At 44.6% G+C, this 18055-nt stretch overlaps 1 protein-coding gene across 1 annotated transcript in view; it reads right to left on the bottom strand.

Moving 5' to 3' along the window:
- The window catches only part of lekr1 (Leucine-, glutamate- and lysine-rich protein 1), a 171804-nt gene that overhangs the window by 20963 nt on the left and 132786 nt on the right, over positions 1 to 18055 (bottom strand). Inside the window, exon 8 of the mRNA XM_065024974.1 lies at positions 13507 to 13710. Within this exon, the coding sequence (XP_064881046.1) occupies positions 13507 to 13710 (204 nt within the window). The remainder of the gene's footprint in view (positions 1 to 13506; positions 13711 to 18055) is intronic.

Genomic DNA, 18055 nt, shown 5'->3' with positions numbered 1-18055 from the left:
AAGAAGGTAGAAACTAGAGCCTGTAGGACCTGCCTTGTTGATAGTGTTGTTAAGAAGGTAGTGCAGCACTTCATTGTGGACAGACTTATCCCCATTTTAGCTAGGGGGGTTGTCCCAAATACAATGCTTTTAGTTTTAGAAATATTTAGGACTAACTTATTCGTTGTCACCCATTCTGTAACTAACTGCAGCTCTTTGTTAAGTGTTACAGTTATTTTAGTCGCTGTAGTAGCTGACGTGTATGGTCTTGAGTCATCCACACACATAGACACACTGCTTTACCCAAAGCCAGTGGCATGTCGTTAGTAAAGATTGAAAAAAGCAAGGGGCTTAGACAGCTGCCATGGGGAATTCCTGATTCTACCTGGATTATTTTGGAGAGGCTTCCATGAAAGAACACCCCCTGTGTTCTGTTAGACAAATAACTCTTAATCCACAATATCACAGGGGGTGAAAAGCCATAACAGATCAGTTTTTTCAGCAGCAGACTATGATTGATAATGTCAAAAGCCGCACTGAAGTCTAACAGCCCCCATAATCTTTTATTATCAAGTTCTCTCAGCCAAGTGCTGTGCTTGTTGAATGTCCTTCCCTATCAGCGTGTTGAAAGTTTGTTGTCCACTTGTTTAGTGTAAAATAACATTGTATCTGGTCAAACACAATTTTTTCCAAATGTTTACTAAGGGTTGGTAACAGATTGGTCGGCTAATTGAGCCAGTAAAGGGGGCTTTACTATTCTTAACTTCTTGACGCTACCCATCTCTTAAGCGGGATAATTGTCATCAGCAACCGCTGAATAGCATAGCACCCCAGTCAAATAATATTACTAAAAATATTCATATTCATGGAATCACAAGTGCAATATTGCAAAACACAACTTAGCCTTTTGTTAATCCACCTGTCGTCTCAGATTGTGAAATTATGCTTTACAGCGAAAGCAATCCAAGCGTTTGTTTAAGTTTATCGATCGCATGACATAACATTAAGTACACTTAGCATCAGGTAGCTTGGTCACGAAAATCAGAAAAGCAATCAAATGAATTGTTTAGCTTTGATGATCTTCGGATGTTTTCACTCACGAGACTCCCAGTTACACAACAAATGTTCCATTTGTTCCATAAAGATTATTTTTATATCCAAAATACCTCCGTTTGTTTGGCGCATTATGTTCAGAAATCCACAGGAAAGAGCGGTCACGACAACGCAGACAAATTCCAAATAATATCCGTAATGTCCACAGAAACATGTCAAACGTTTTTTTAATAATCAATCCTCAGGTTGTTTTTAAAATATTTAATCGATAATATTTCAACCGCAAATGTCTTTATCAGTAGGAGAGGGAAAAACAATAGCTGTCCAAATTCTGTTGCTCGAGCAAAACTCATGTGACCCCATGACGTGATGTTATAGTTCTGGCTCATTTTTCAAAATAAAAGCCTGAAAATATGTCTGAAGACTTTTGACACCTTGAGGAAGCGATAGGAAAAGGAATCTGGTTGATATCCCTTTAAATGGAGCAATGGGAGGCTATGGAACATGGAGTTTTCAAAATAGAGCCACTTCCTGGTTTGATTTTTCTCAGGGTTTCGCCTGCAATATCAGTTCTGTTATACTCACAGACAATATTTTGACAGTTTTGGAAACTTTAGAGTGTTTGCTATCCTAATCTGTCAATTATATGCATATTCTTGCATCTGGACCTGAGAAATAGGCCGTTTACATTGGGAACGTTATTTTTCCAAACATAAAAATAGTGCCCCCTAGCTTAAGTAGCGGAGTGACTTTTGCTTCCCTCCAGGCCTGAGGGCACACACTATCTAGTAGGATTAAATTGAAGATGTGGCAAATAGGAGTGGCAATATCATTAGCTATGATCCACAGTAATTTTCCATCCAAGTTGTCAGACCCTGGTGGCTTGTCATTGTTGATAGACAACAATCATTGTTTTCACCTAATCCACACTCACTTTACGGAATTAAAAATGACAATTATTGTCTTTCATAATTTGGTCAGAAATACTTGGATGTGTATTGTCAGCGTTTGTTGCTGGCATGTCATGCCTAAGTTTGCTAATCTTGCCAATGAAAAAAATATTAAAGTAGTTTGCAATATCAGTCGGTTTTGTAATGAATGAGCCTCTGATTCAATGAATGATGGAGCTGAGTTTGCCTTATTCCTCAAAATGTTATTGAAGGTGCTTCAAAGCTTTTTACTATCATTCTTGATGTAATTTATCTTTGTTTAATAGGATTCTGAATACTTTAATATCCTTTACATCAACAACATTGGAATCACTACAAAACATCTTATATTAGGCCCAGCCTTTGGAACTTTGGTTTTCCTAGATATGGCTACTATATTGTGATCGCTACATCCGATGGATCTGGATACTGCTTTCAAGCACATTTCTGCAGCATTAGTAAAGATGTGATCAATACATATTGATGATTTCATTCCTGTGCTGTTTGTAACTACCCTGGTAGGTTGACTGATAACCTGAACCATGTTGCATGCACTGGTTACAGTTTGAAGCTTTTTCTTGAGTGAGCAGCTTGATGAAAGCCAGTCAATATTTATATTACCCAGACAATATACCTCTCTGTTGATATCACATACATTATCAAGCATTTCACACATGTTATCCAGATACTGACTGTTAGCACTTGGTGGTCTATAGCAGCTTCCCACAAGAATGGGCTTTAGGTGAGGCAGATGAACCTGTAGCCATATTGCTTCAACAGTATTTAATATGAGACCATCTTTAAATCTTTACAGGAATGTGGTTCTGATTATAAACAGCAACACCTCCACCACTGGGATTTCGGTATTTTCTGTAAATGTTATAACCATGTATTGCTACCACTGTATCATCAAAGGTATTGTCTAAGTTAGTTTCAGAGATAGTCAGAATATGAATGTCATCTGTTACTAGCAAGTTATTAATTTCATGAACCTTGTTTCTTAAACTACATATGTTAATGTGGGCTATTTTGAACCTTTCTGGCGCAGGCGTTCCGCTAGCGACTCATCTCAACAACATCCGTTGAAATTGCAGAGTGCCCGAAATTCAAATGACAGGAATAGAAATGTTTAACGTTCATGAAAATACAAGTGTCATACATCATACATCAAAAGTGTCATACATGACAAGTGTCATACATCAAAATAGTTCAAGTTTAACTAGTTGTTAATCCAGCCGCTGTGTCAGATTTCAAAAAGGCTTTAAGGAGAAAGCACACCATGCGAATATCTGAGGACAGCGCCCCGCATACAAAAGCATGAAAAACATTTTTCAACCAGGCAGATGCGCCACGAAAGTCAGAAATAGCAATATAATAAATACCTTACCTTTTGAAGATCTTCTTCTGTTGTCACTCCAAAAGGTCCCAGCTACATCACAAATTGTCCTTTTGTTCGATAAAGTCCTTCTTTATATCCCCAAAATCTCAGTTTAGCTGGCGAGCTTCATTCAATAATCCACCGGTTTCACTTAGAAAAACTACAATATCTAGTGGAAGCCCTAGGAACTGCAATCTGGGAGGATTCTGCCTCATAATAAAATAAACATGACAGCCACTGGAAACAGTGGTAGGCCCAATTCTTTTTTTTTTTAATGGTTTGTCCTCGGGTTTTCGCCTGCCATATCAGTGCTGTTATATTCACAGACATTATTTTAACAGTTTTAGAAACTTTAGAGTGGTTTCTATCCAAATCTACCAATTATGCATATCCTAGCTTCTGGCCCTGAGTAACAGTCAGTTTAACTTGGGCACACTTTTCATCAAGATGTTGTTTTTGCTGTTTGTTATTTATTATAGGGCCAAAAAGATTGGAGAAGGTTTATCGATATAGATCTCCGTTTTGAATTGATAACTCTTCGTGTTGTTGTTTGTTTAGAGTTTTGCAATTTTCCCAGAAGTGGTTAGATTCTATGGATTCTTCAATTACATTGAGCTGATTTTACGCAGGGTCCCTTCTTTTTCCGTAGTGTATTTCTGTATTGTTTTAGTAATTCACCATAGTGAAGGCATAGACTCGGGTTTCTGGGTCTCTTTGTTTTTGGTTGGATAGGTTTGTCAATTTCTGTCTTACGTTTTTTAATTCTTCATCAAACCATTTGTCATTGTTTTACATTTTTTTAGGTTGTCTGCTTGACATTTTTAGATTGGATAGGGAAGCTGACAGGTCTGACAAGTTCTACTGCCAAGTTTACACCTTCACTATTACAGTGAAACATTTTGTCCAGGAAATTGTCTAGAAGGGATTGAATTAGTTGTCGCCTATTTGTTTTTTGGTCGATTTCCACACTACTTTCCTTCCATCTATAGCATTTCTTAATATTATTCAGTTCCTTTGGCTTTGATGCCTCATGATTGAGTATTGCTCTGTTCAAGTAGACTGTGATTTTGCTGTGATCTGATAGGGGTGTCAGTGGACTGACTGTGAACGCTCTAAGATACACTGGGTTGAGGTCAGTGATAAAGTTGTCTACAGTGCTACTGCCAAGAGATGAGCTATAGGTGTACCTACCACAGGAATCCCCTTGGAGGCCTACCATTGACTATGTACATACCCAGCGTCCGACAGAGCTGCAGGAGTTGTGACTCGTTTTTGTTGTTTATGTTATCGTAGTTGTGTCTAGGGGACATATGGGGGAGGGAATGCTGTCACCCCCAGGTAGGTGTTTGTCCCCCTGTGTGTTGAGGGTGTCAGGTTCTTGTCCAGTTCTGGCATGTAGGTCGCCACAGACTAGTACATGTCCCTGGGCCTGGAAAGTGTTGATCTCCCCTCTAGGATGGAGAAGCTGTCATCGTTAAAGTATGTTTTTTAAAAACCTCTGTGTGATATCTAAGTGTGTGTATGTGAAAACCGTTTGTGTTGAAGTGATTTATATTTCCCAAGAGTAACCAAGATCTAATTTGTTGACAGCACTCAAAAGCAGCGCTATAAAAATGTCCGCACTTACACCCCCGAATCACTCACTCACTCACTCACTCACTCACTCACTCACTCACTCACTCACTCACTCACTCACTCACTCACTCACTCACTCACTCTGTTGGCTGTTGACGACTTTTTGTCAAATTTTTGGAGGTAAGCCGAAGTTCGTAGACGAAGTCTACGGTGATTGGTCAACAGTAGGGATTCTACAATAGTCTTAGTTTTCATTCAACGAGACTCGACTTGTTTTCATGCAATTTTTTAAAATTCAATACGGCACCTAACATTTTAGTTAGATGTAAAATTGAGCAACTAAGATCTCCTCGACAATAACGTGATTTCTTGAGTTATTTTAGATTCATTCGGACTATTTTGAGGAAGTGTATCCTGCTACGGATCTCAAAATGGACAAACAGTGCTACATCTTATTTGATCACGTTTTTCAAGAGAAGGTATTTTAAGGGAGCCGGCTAGGCACCAGCCGAACTGAAGCATGCTGATGCCTGACAAGGGGTGGACTGGCCATCTGGCATTTCAAGGATTTGCCAGATGGGCTGTTCCATTTTTAGCCCAGTGGGCTTGTCTCATTTGGGTATTTTTTAGCCCAGTGGGCTTGTCTCATTTGGGTATTTTTTAGCCCAGTGGGCTTGTCTCATTTGGGTATTTTTTAGCCCAGTGGGCTTGTCTCATTTGGGTATTTTTTAGCCCAGTGGGCTTGTCTCATTTGGGTATTTTGCGCCATTGATCATCAACTGGGCTGATGTGGGGGCTTGGAGGAACAAAATGATCCGGTGTGGGGGCCTCGAGGAAAAAGATGGGCTGCTGGGTTAGAAATACAAGGGCCGATTTCTGGTCCCAGTCAGCCCCTGCTACTGACACTACTCTCACATCATCTAATCATCTTATTATCAAATGATCTAATCGCTGAGCACCCGGCTTACTGCTTCTGGAGCAGAATGGGGTCATGATGCACAGAAATGTTCACAGTACAGTGTGTTGATCTTTCTGAAGAGTCAACAGCTTCTCTGTAGTTTACTGATCATCTGTAGTTTACTGGTCATCTGTAGTTTACTGGTCATCTGTAGTTTACTGGTCATCTGTAGTTTACTGGTCATCTGTAGTTTACTGATCATCTGTAGTTTACTGGTCATCTGTAGTTTACTGGTCATCTGTAGTTTACTGGTCATCTGTAGTTTCTGGGCACAGTGTGCTGCTACTGCTGTCTCCTCCCGCTGTTGCCCAGGGTAACGCAGTGTTACACTGATCCCCAAACGGACCTGTGAGTTCCATAGCAGGGCTCTGGGCGTGAACAGCTGCTGGGAATGTGAGATTGTGTGTGTGTGTGTGCAGGGATGGAGGGGATTTGGGAAAGACCCCTTCCAACAACCTGGAAAGATAATAGGAATAGCCTAATCGGACCCAGTGACCAAATAGACCCCCGGGGCATTGGAGCGTGTCTGTGTGTGTGTGTGTGTGTGTGTGTGTGTGTGTGTGTCAGAGCGTGCAAACTCACCTCTCAGTCGGGGTGGAGACAGGCATCTGGGAGTAAATCTGGGAGCACTTTCTCTCTCACGCCAGCCAGCTTTACTAGACAGACATATGCGTGTGTGTGTGTGTGTTTGTGTGTGTGTGAACGTCTGCTGTGCCAACCCCTCTCCATGTGTCTCTATCATGTACACTGCATTCCATCCTAACTTGAGAAACACACCCATCAATCGGAGAAGTTGCTCTCCATCAGTCTCTACACATAGTGATATATAGAAGTAGTATATCCACACTGCAGCTCCAGAGGGAAACACCACAGCTCCCAATTCATTCCTCAACCCATATTGACCATCCACCAGACAGGTCATTCACATCCATCTTATGACAAAGGAACCACATGTTTGACCTCTCTTAACTTCTAAATGATTTACAGTTTTTGTTCTCTGTTCTGTAGAAGTGGCAGCCAGATGCATGGTGTGTCCTGTATAGTGTGCAAAGAGCCATACAGCGTGAGAAGTAACCACCATGTTCTTTATCCCTCCCTCCCTCCCTCCCTCCCTACCCCCTCGCTCCTTCGCTCCCTCCTTCGCTCCCTCCCTCCCTACCCCCTCACTCCTTTATTCTCTCACTCCCTCCCTCCCTCCCTAGCTCGCTTGCTCCCTCCCTACCCCCTCGCTCCTTTGCTCTCTCGCTCCCTCCCTCCCTACCCCAGAAGAGGGGAAAACATCAACAGCCCCATTGTGTGCCGGCTGGATTGGTGGGGTGAAAGAGGGCATTTGTTCTAATTATTCATACATTACTCAACCCACACTGCACACACACACACGCAGGGTGGGGGTAGGCAGGGGGTCATTAGAGGGGGCAGAAGGAGAGGGTTTGGGGGTGTAGTGTACAGTTGTAGAGTGCAGGGTGAGGGCTGGGAGGGTGGAAGAGGGAGCAGAGATTAGTTTTTTTCAGGAACAAGGGCACAAAATGTCCTCTCGCAGGTCAGCGAGAGTCAGTGATGGCGGAGGCCAAACTGTTCCCTTTTATGAATGGAAAAACAAAGCTGTCTTGGAATGTATGTGTGAGCAGGCTGGTCACTAGAAATAGATGACGATTTTGGACGTTTGAAAAGGCCTCGAGAACATCGATATACAATTATCATCCAGCACTCAGGAGGCTTGGAGCTGGAGCCACTGCTTGGACCACTGCACTACAGCAGTTCACATTACTCAAGCAAGCTATGCGAATACTACACAGTAAAATCACCAGTGTTAAATTCACTGTGTCAAAACTCCCATAGAGTTGATCTAGCAACTGGCAGTGCCAAATGACCCCTCGCGTCAGTGCTGATAACTGGTGTTAATTGCTAAGGTGTACAATATGACTCTATTTAGTGTAGACTGTTACGTAGTAAGTGTAAACATCATCACAAACCCCGCCCATAAATTCAGTTTCTGCGTTCAATTTCCTCTTTTCTCGACGCCATTGTTGGATCAACCAAAATCCTCATTTGTTCCACGCAAAAGGTGAATTGAAACAATTATCTCACTGATATTATTTAGCTATTTTGATACATGGTTGTCAGACTGCCGTGTAACATAACAAGTCTCAAATGTGGTCAAGCAGATTGTTGTAGTGTATTTGGTACATTTTCTGGCTTTATGAAGCATTTGAACAGGGCACATTCTGGAGACTTTCTGGAGATTTTTGTTAAATGCTAACTTAGATGCTAATACAGCCGTTGATAATCAGCCAAGTAATGCTGATTTTCCTTCAAATTCTAGTTGTAACCATGTTGTACCAATATCTAACAAGAACACACTTGATATGTGTGCGTCTGCTATTGCACAACTGAAGGCTGCAAGTGTCGGTCAGACGACTGTAAATAGTTTTGTATCTTCCGTGGAAGACGCGGTTCAAGAGATACAGGGTCAAGCTAAAGCAACCGCTCTTACATGTATATCTTCAAAAGACACAGAAACTGTCCGAAAAATCCAACATTCTTTTCAGGATATTGAAAATCCTTTCACATTGTTGAATTGGGTATCAAAACGAAGTGATTTATTTCATATCAAAAATGAGGAACAGTTCAACCAGTTGAGAAAGTCTTTGGTGTTAGATTTGACAATAGAAGAAACAAAACTACTGAAACTTATAATCAAATGGTCATAACTGATCCATTTTCTTACGTTCTACGGTATCAGCCAGGATGGACTAGCTATCAGCCAGGATGGACTAGCTATCAGCCAGGATGGACAAGCTATCAGCCAGGATGGACTAGCTATCAGCCAGGATGGACAAGCTATCAGCCAGGATGGACTAGCTATCAGCCAGGATGGACTAGCTATCAGCCAGGATGGACTAGCTATCAGCCAGGATGGACTAGCTATCAGCCAGGATGGACAAGCTATCAGCCAGGATGGACAAGCTATCAGCCAGGATGGACTAGCTATCAGCCAGGATGGACAAGTTATCAGCCAGGATGGACAAGCTATCAGCCAGGATGGACTAGCTATCAGCCAGGATGGACTAGCTATCAGCCAGGATGGACTAGCTATCAGCCAAGATGGACTAGCTATCAGCCAGGATGGACTAGCTATCAGCCAGGATGGACTAGCTATCAGCCAGGATGGACTAGCTATCAGCCAGGATGGACAAGCTATCAGCCAGGATGGACAAGCTATCAGCCAGGATGGACTAGCTATCAGCCAGGATGGACTAGCTATCAGCCAGGATGGACTAGCTATCAGCCAGGATGGACAAGCTATCAGCCAGGATGGACTAGCTATCAGCCAGGATGGACTAGCTATCAGCCAGGATGGACTAGCTATCAGCCAGGATGGACAAGCTATCAGCCAGGATGGACAAGCTATCAGCCAGGATGGACTAGCTATCAGCCAGGATGGACTAGCTATCAGCCAGGATGGACTAGCTATCAGCCAGGATGGACAAGCTATCAGCCAGGATGGACAAGCTATCAGCCAGGATGGACAAGCTATAGGTCCAGGAAAGATGTCCAGGCTCAACGACCTGAAAGAAAGCCATGAGATTGCTGCCAAGTTGAATGTCTCAGTGCACACACATGTTTTGTCAGTTATAAGGGTAAAGCCCCATGCTACAGAATATCCTCTTGATTTGGTCATATGTGGTGAAGTACTCATTGAAATGTCAGTATTTTACAAAATTAAGGCTATTGTTCTGAAAGAGGAAAATGATTTTTTGGGGGGGGTTGGGTCAGCTCTTGAAACCTTATGTTTTTGATGATAATTTGCATTTAAAGTTGTTTTGAAGAAAAGTCCACAATGCAAAGTATTTCATGTAAATGACATCATGTACCACAAACCTTTTGATTTGCTCATGTCATCTGGAACAAGGTTTTTTTTGGACGACATTGCCCCCTACTCTCACTTGATAACAGTTTAAGGGCTGAGACTTATGGTTGGGTTGTGAGAAACATATGTTTTGAATGTAAATGTCAGCATTTTGATTTGCTCATGTCATATGGAGCAAGGGATTATTTTGACTACATTGTACTGTCTCTTGATAACAGTTTAAGGGCTGAGACTTATGCTTAGGTTGTGAGAAACATATTTGAATGTTGAAACAGCTTTGCTTGAGTTTATGGTGAAATTCCAAGTGCTTTCACAAACTATAATTTCCATTTACATGGGGGAAGAGTAAATAAATGAACACTGAATAGAGTAAACACAGTTTTACTCTAATAGGAGTCCCCCTAGATCAACACTAGTGAGTGTCACTATACCACTCAAAGTGTTGATTACCTCTTAGTGTTAAATTTGATCATCAACACCGGCCAGTGTAGTGCAGTGTTAACTCTCTGCATTCCTCAGTGTTAAATCAACACTGGAAATGTGACACTTTGATCAGTGTACTTTTTACTCTGTGTAGAGTGGGACCATATGTACTCGCTGACAGTGATACATTTAACACTTAAAAAGTGTTGATTTAACCCTTTTACATTTACTGTGTATGAATACTGACGACACCTAGCGCATTACTTGTAATCATTTTGTTTTAAACCTTCCCCAAACCATAACCTTTCGGTCCGTAACCAAGCAGAATAAATGCGTTAAAAAAAAGACATAATACATCGAATTTCGAAGGGAAACTATAAGATCTTGTTGGTGTGGGAGTGACTGTTTGTCTGCTGCTGTGTGCTCAGACATTGCATGCCATGTGTGTGTGTGTGTGTGTGTGTGTGTGTGTGTGCGTGCGTGCGTGTTTGTGGTAAGGACACAGTCAGGGTGGTGAGTACAGTCAGGGTTCCTCTTTTTCCCTCTGGGGTAGTAAACACACGCACACACAAACACACAAGCTACAGCTCAGTTTATCTGAGGTCACAGGAAGTGGCCATTTCTTTCCTCAGTTTCATGTATTTTGACTTCTTCCTCTATGATAATTAATGTTCCTCTCAAAAGCTAAATAAAGTTTCCACCATATTATTTTCAACCATCTGATCATTTCACTATGAGTAGATATGGAGAAGGTTCTCAGGGAAGGGGATAGGAGGAGTTGCATTTGGACAGAGTCCCCCAGCCAAGGTGGTTTCTGTCCTTACATAACAGAATGGGCCCATGTCCCAGTAGTGTAATATGTACAGCCACTGCATACAGCTCAGGACATTGGGTTTTATGGGTTTAGTTTCAGTAGAACACCTTGGGTTATAGGGGTGTAGTTTCAGTAGAACACCTTGGGTTTTAGGGGTGTAGTTTCAGTAGAACACCTTGGGTTATAGGGGTGTAGTTTCAGTAGAACACCTTGGGTTTTAGGGGTGTAGTTTCAGTAGAACACCTTGGGTTTTAGAGGTTAAGTTTCAGTAGAACACCTTGGGTTTAGAGGTGTAGTTTCAGTAGAACACCTTGGGTTTTAGGGGTGTAGTTTCAGTAGAACACCTTGGGTTATAGGGGTGTAGTTTCAGTAGAACACCTTGGGTTTTAGGGGTGTAGTTTCAGTAGAACACATTGGGTTATAGGGGTGTAGTTTTAGTAGAACACCTTGGGGTTTAGGGGTTTAGTTTCAGTAGAACACCTTGGGTTATAGGGGTGTAGTTTCAGTAGAACACGTTGGGTTATAGGGGTTAAGTTTCAGTAGAACACCTTGGGTTTTAGGGGTGTAGTTTCATTAGAACACCTTGGGTTATAGGGGTGTAGTTTCAGTAGAACACCTTGGGTTATAGGGGTGTAGTTTCAGTAGAACACCTTGGGTTTAGAGGTGTAGTTTCAGTAGAACACCTTGGGTTATAGGGGTGTAGTTTCAGTAGAACACCTTGGGTTATAGGGGTGTAGTTTCAGTAGAACACCTTGGGTTATAGGGGTGTAGTTTCAGTAGAACACCTTGGGTTTTAGGGGTGTAGTTTCAGTAGAACACCTTGGGTTATAGGGGTGTAGTTTCAGTAGAACACCTTGGGTTATAGGGGTGTAGTTTCAGTAGAACACCTTGGGTTATAGGGGTGTAGTTTCAGTAGAACACCTTGGGTTATAGGGGTGTAGTTTCAGTAGAACACCTTGGGTTTAGAGGTGTAGTTTCAGTAGAACGCCTTGGGTTATAGGGGTGTAGTTTCAGTAGAACACCTTGGGTTTTAGGGGTGTAGTTTCAGTAGAACACCTTGGGTTATAGGGGTGTAGTTTCAGTAGAACAACTTGGGTTATAAGGGTGTAGTTTCAGTAGAACACCTTGGGTTATAGGGGTGTAGTTTTAGTAGAACACCTTGGGTTTTAGGGGTGTAGTTTCAGTGGAACACCTTGGGTTATAGGGGTGTAGTTTCAGTAGAACGGGATGGCAGGTAGCCTAGTGGTTCGAGTATTGGGCCAGTAACCGAAATTGAATCCCCGAGTTGAGAAGGTAGAAATCTGTCGTTCTGCCGCTCAGCAGTGCAGTTAACCCACTGTTCCCTGGTAGACCGTCATTCTAAATAAGAATTTGTTCTTAACTGACTTGCCTCGTTAAATGAAATAACCTTGGGTTTTATGGGGTTAGCTTCAGTGGACCACCTTGGCCCAAAATCCAACACAAACAATATGCATGCACATTCACACAGTTTCCAAACCAAGGTGTGACATGTGACCTGATAGTGTGTGTTGAGGCCAGGACTGGTGTGTGGTCAGTTCTATAACCCAGAAATCCCAGTACAGTTCAGCTCATAGTGTGTGACTTGGATTTTGATCGAATGTTCCTTTTAATAGGAAAGCTGAAAATATGAATGACCCACAATGTGGGAATGAGCCCAGCAGAGCCCTAACGGAGGCACAACTACATATACACAGAGCTGAGTAGACCTGCTAGACATTAAATATGTGGGAATAGGATATGTGTACAGGACAGTTTACACACAAACAGGTGACTAATGACTGGTGGAAATGGACTTGCAATGATACCAGATGAAACAGGCCCCTAGGTATGTATACAGGTGAGATAACACACACACACACACACACACACACACACACACACACACACACACACACACACACACACACACAGTGGTGAATCATGTACTGACAGACAAGTAGACACCTGGGACTGGGGATATACAAGGGGGAGACCTGGGACTGGGGATATACAAGGGGGAGAATGGGACAAGGGGGAGAATGGGACAAGGGGGAGAATGGGACAAGGGGGAGAATGGGACAAGGGGGAGACCTGGGACTGGGGATATACAAGGGGGAGAATGGGACAAGGGGGAGAATGGGACAAGGGGGAGAATGGGACAAGGGGGAGACCTGGGACTGGGGATATACAAGGGGGAATGGGACAACGGGGAGAATGGGACAAGGGGGAGAATGGGACAAGGGGGAGAATGGGACAAGGGGGAGACCTGGGACTGGGGATATACAAGGGGGAGAATGGGACAAGGGGGAGAATGGAACAAGGGGGAGAATGGGACAAGGGGGAGAATGGGAATACAGATGGGAATAAAACACAGGTGTACATGTGATCTGACACAAACAGACACATGTGGGAATAGTGGGATAAACAGGTGAGGTAACAAACATAGACGTTCATACAGGTGTAATTAGGCTTCTCACATAAACAAGGTCATTAAGGTATGAGGAAATCATACGTATACAGACACACCTGTCTCTCCTCAGGTCTTTGCTCTTCTGTTGGGCGTGTTCTAGTTTTCTCCTCAGAGCTTCCACTTCCTGCTCAGCCACAGAGTACTTCCGGGTTGCCTCCTCCTCTCTCTGTTGACATGCCAACAGCTGTGATTGTAGAGAGTTACACCTGCATTGGCATGACAACCAGCCTTCCTCCTTCTCCCTGAGCTCTTGGGATAGCCTGTGGAAGAGGAGGTGGGGGGAGGTGGAAGAAGAGGAGGAGGGGGAGGAGGAGGTGAGGAGGAAGAAGAGGAGGAGGGGGAGGAGAAGGTGAAGGAGGAGGAGGGGAGGAGGAGGGGAGGAGGAAGAAGAGGAGGAGGAGGAGGGGGGGGAGGAGGAAGAAGAGGAGGGGGAGGAGGAAGAAGAGGAGGAGGTGAAGGAGGAGGAGGGGAGGAGGAAGAAGAGGAGGGGGAGGAGGAAGAAGAGGAGGAGGTGAAGGAGGAGGAGGGGAGGAGGAAGAAGAGGAGGGGAGGAGGAAAAAGAGGAGGAGGAGGGGAGCAGTGAAGGAGGAGGAGGGGAGGAGGAGGAGGGGAGGAGGAAAAGAGGAGGAGGAGGAAGAAGAGGAGGGGGAGGAGGAGGGGAGGAGGTGTAGGAGGAGGAGGGGAGGAAAAAGAAGAGCAGGGGGGAGGAGGAAAAGGAGGAGGAGGAAGATGAGGAGGGGAGGAGGAAGAAGAGGTGGAAGAAGAGGAGGAGGGGGAAACATGGTGTGTAAGAAGCAGAAAATACAGGCCTAATGTACCTGGGTGGAACAGTTACTGTTGTGAACGCAGCCTCTGCCAGTCTCAGGTGGTGGCAATTGGTAATCAGGGTGGGGCTGCCACTTGCCCAGTGTATAAAAGCTATCTGTTTTGTGTCTTCAGGAGATTCCAATACCCATAGGAGTGCTGTGCACAGGGAGGACAGGAACGGTGACAGTGGCATAGTGCATCTCCTACAGTGGCCTCTGTTGGGCAGATACGTGTTTCTACCCTGATAGCACAGGGCAGCACGTGAAGATAAGAGTCAGAAGCGTCTCACATGACATAGGAGACAAGTGTTCCCTTCACACACCATCAATGTGGTGTTTCTGTCGTGTTACAGACCATTCATCACCTCACTAAAACAAGGACTTCCTGGAAAGAGTCACTGTCTCAGAGCCACTTCCTGTTCCTGTGACACTTCCTGTTACATGACACTATCTATTCCCAAGATGTGTGGCTGAGGAAGAGGATGTAATAAGTTGAGCCACACTCAAACACACCCTGTCATAGAGACTACCTGCTAGGGGAGTTCCCATCGCATCTACACCCTGTCATAGAGACTACCTGCTAGGGGAGTTCCTATCCCATCTACACCCTGTCATAGAGACTACCTGCTAGGGGAGTTCCTATCCCATCTACACCCTGTCATAGAGACTACCTGCTAGGGGAGTTCCTATCTCATCTACACCCTGTCATAGAGACTACCTGCTAGGGGAATTCCTATCTCATCTACACCCTATCATAGAGACTACCTGCTAGGGGAGTTCCCATCGCATCTACACCCTGTCATAGAGACTACCTGCTAGGGGAGTTCCTATCCCATCTACACTCTGTCATAGAGACTACCTGCTAGGGGAGTTCCTATCTCATCTACACCCTGTCATAGAGACTACCTGCTAGGGGAGTTCCTATCCCATCTACACCCTGTCATAGAGACTACCTGCTAGGGGAGTTCCTATCCCATCTACACTCTGTCATAGAGACTACCTGCTAGGGGAGTTCCTATCCCATCTACACTCTGTCATAGAGACTACCTGCTCAGGGAGTTCCTATCTACCTTTATGGATGGGGAAGTGATTTCCCCCTTCCTCTCTCAGCCCCGGGGGGAGGAACATAACAGAGCGGACAGGTGATGGGACACCTGTTTTCCCTAGATAAGTACATATGACACCACGTCGGACAGACATCCCCATGAATCAAATCAAATCAAATTTGACAAGTTTATTTGTCATTCACACAGTACATGTGGTTCAGGTTCATCTCCCCACATTGCAACAACAGGAGATTTGTTATTAAAGTAATTTGAATATTCAGTGTAATAAAATAGAAAATAAAATGTAGCATAACATACACTGAACAAAAATATAAACACAACATGTGAAGTGTTGGTCCCATGTTTCATGAGCTGAAATAAAAGATCCCAGAAATGTTCCATACGCACAAAAAGCTAATTTCTCTAAAATGTTTGTTTTGCTTACATCCCTGTTAGTGAGCATTTCTCCTTTGCCAAGATAATCCATCCACATTGAGACAGAGCAACACACTGAGACAGAGCAACACACTGAGACAGAGCAACACACTGAGACAGAGCAACACACTGAGACAGAGCAACCCACTGAGACAGGGCATCCCACTGAGAAAGGCAACCCACTGAGACAGAGCAACTCACTGAGACAGAGCAACACACTGAGACAGAGCAACACACTGAGACAGAGCAACACACTGAGACAGAGCAACACACTGAGACAGGGCAACACACTGAGACAGGGCAACACACTGAGACAGAGCAACACACTGAGACAGAGCAACACACTGAGACAGAGCAACACACTGAGACAGGGCAACACACTGAGACAGAGCAACACACTGAGACAGAACAACCCAATGAGACAGAGCAACACACTGAGACAGAGCAACACACTGAGACAGAGCAACACACTGAGACAGAACAACCCACTGAGACAGAGCAACACACTGAGACAGGGCAACACACTGAGACAGAACAACACACTGAGACAGAGCAACACACTGAGACAGAGCAACACACTGAGACAGGGCAACCCACTGAGACAGAGCAACACACTGAGACAGAGCAACACACTGAGACAGAGCAACACACTGAGACAGGGCAACCCACTGAGACAGAGCAACCCACTGAGACAGAGCAACACACTGAGACAGAGCAACCCATCGAGACAGAGCAACACACTGAGACAGAGCAACACACTGAGACAGAGCAACACACTGAGACAGAGCAACCCACTGAGACAGGGCAACACACTGAGACAGAGCAACACACTGAGACAGAACAACCCAATGAGACAGAGCAACACACTGAGACAGAGCAACACACTGAGACAGAGCAACACACTGAGACAGAACAACCCACTGAGACAGAGCAACACACTGAGACAGGGCAACACACTGAGACAGAACAACACACTGAGACAGAGCAACACACTGAGACAGAGCAACCCACTGAGACAGAGCAACACACTGAGACAGAGCAACCCACCGAGACAGAGCAACACACTGAGACAGAGCAACACACTGAGACAGAGCAACACACTGAGACAGAGCAACACACTGAGACAGGGCAACACACTGAGACAGGGCAACACACTGAGACAGGGCAACACACTGAGACAGAGCAACACACTGAGACAGAGCAACACACTGAGACAGAGCAACCACTGAGACAGAGCAACACACTGAGACAGAGCAACACACTGAGACAGAACAACCCAATGAGACAGAACAACCCAATGAGACAGAGCAACACACTGAGACAGAGCAACACACTGAGACAGAGCAACACACTGAGACAGAGCAACACACTGAGACAGAGCAACACACTGAGACATAACAACCCACTGAGACAGAGCAACACACTGAGACAGGGCAACACACTGAGACAGAGCAACACACTGAGACAGAGCAACACACTGAGACAGAGCAACACACTGAGACAGGGCAACCCACTGAGACAGAGCAACCCACTGAGACAGAGCAACACACTGAGACAGAGCAACACACTGAGACAGAGCAACACACTGAGACAGGGCAACCCACTGAGACAGAGCAACCCACTGAGACAGAGCAACACACTGAGACAGAGCAACCCACCGAGACAGAGCAACACACTGAGACAGAGCAACCTACTGAGACAGAGCAACACACTGAGACAGAGCAAACCACTGAGACAGAGCAACACACTGAGACAGAACAACCCACTGAGACAGAGCAACACACTGAGACAGAGCAACACACTGAGACAGGGCAACACACTGAGACAGAGCAACACACTGAGACAGAGCAACACACTGAGACAGAGCAACACACTGAGACAGGGCAACCCACTGAGACAGAGCAACACACTGAGACAGAGCAACACACTGAGACAGGGCAACCCACTGAGACAGAGCAACCCACTGAGACAGAGCAACACACTGAGACAGAGCAACCCACCGAGACAGAGCAACACACCGAGACAGAGCAACACACCGAGACAGAGCAACACACTGAGACAGAGCAACCCACTGAGACAGAGCAACACACTGAGATAGAGCAACACACTGAGACAGAGCAACACACTGAGACAGAGCAACACACTGAGACAGAACAACCCAATGAGACAGAGCAACACACTGAGACAGGGCAACCCACTGAGACAGAGCAACACACTGAGACAGAGCAACACACTGAGACAGAGCAACACACTGAGACAGGGCAACACACTGAGACAGAGCAACACACTGAGACAGAACAACCCACTGAGACAGAGCA

The sequence above is a fragment of the Oncorhynchus nerka genome, linkage group LG11 (assembly GCF_034236695.1).
Source record: "Oncorhynchus nerka isolate Pitt River linkage group LG11, Oner_Uvic_2.0, whole genome shotgun sequence".
Taxonomy (NCBI): domain Eukaryota; kingdom Metazoa; phylum Chordata; class Actinopteri; order Salmoniformes; family Salmonidae; genus Oncorhynchus; species Oncorhynchus nerka.
Note: the sequence above shows the minus strand (reverse complement) of the source record. Positions and strands in the feature narration are given on the sequence as shown.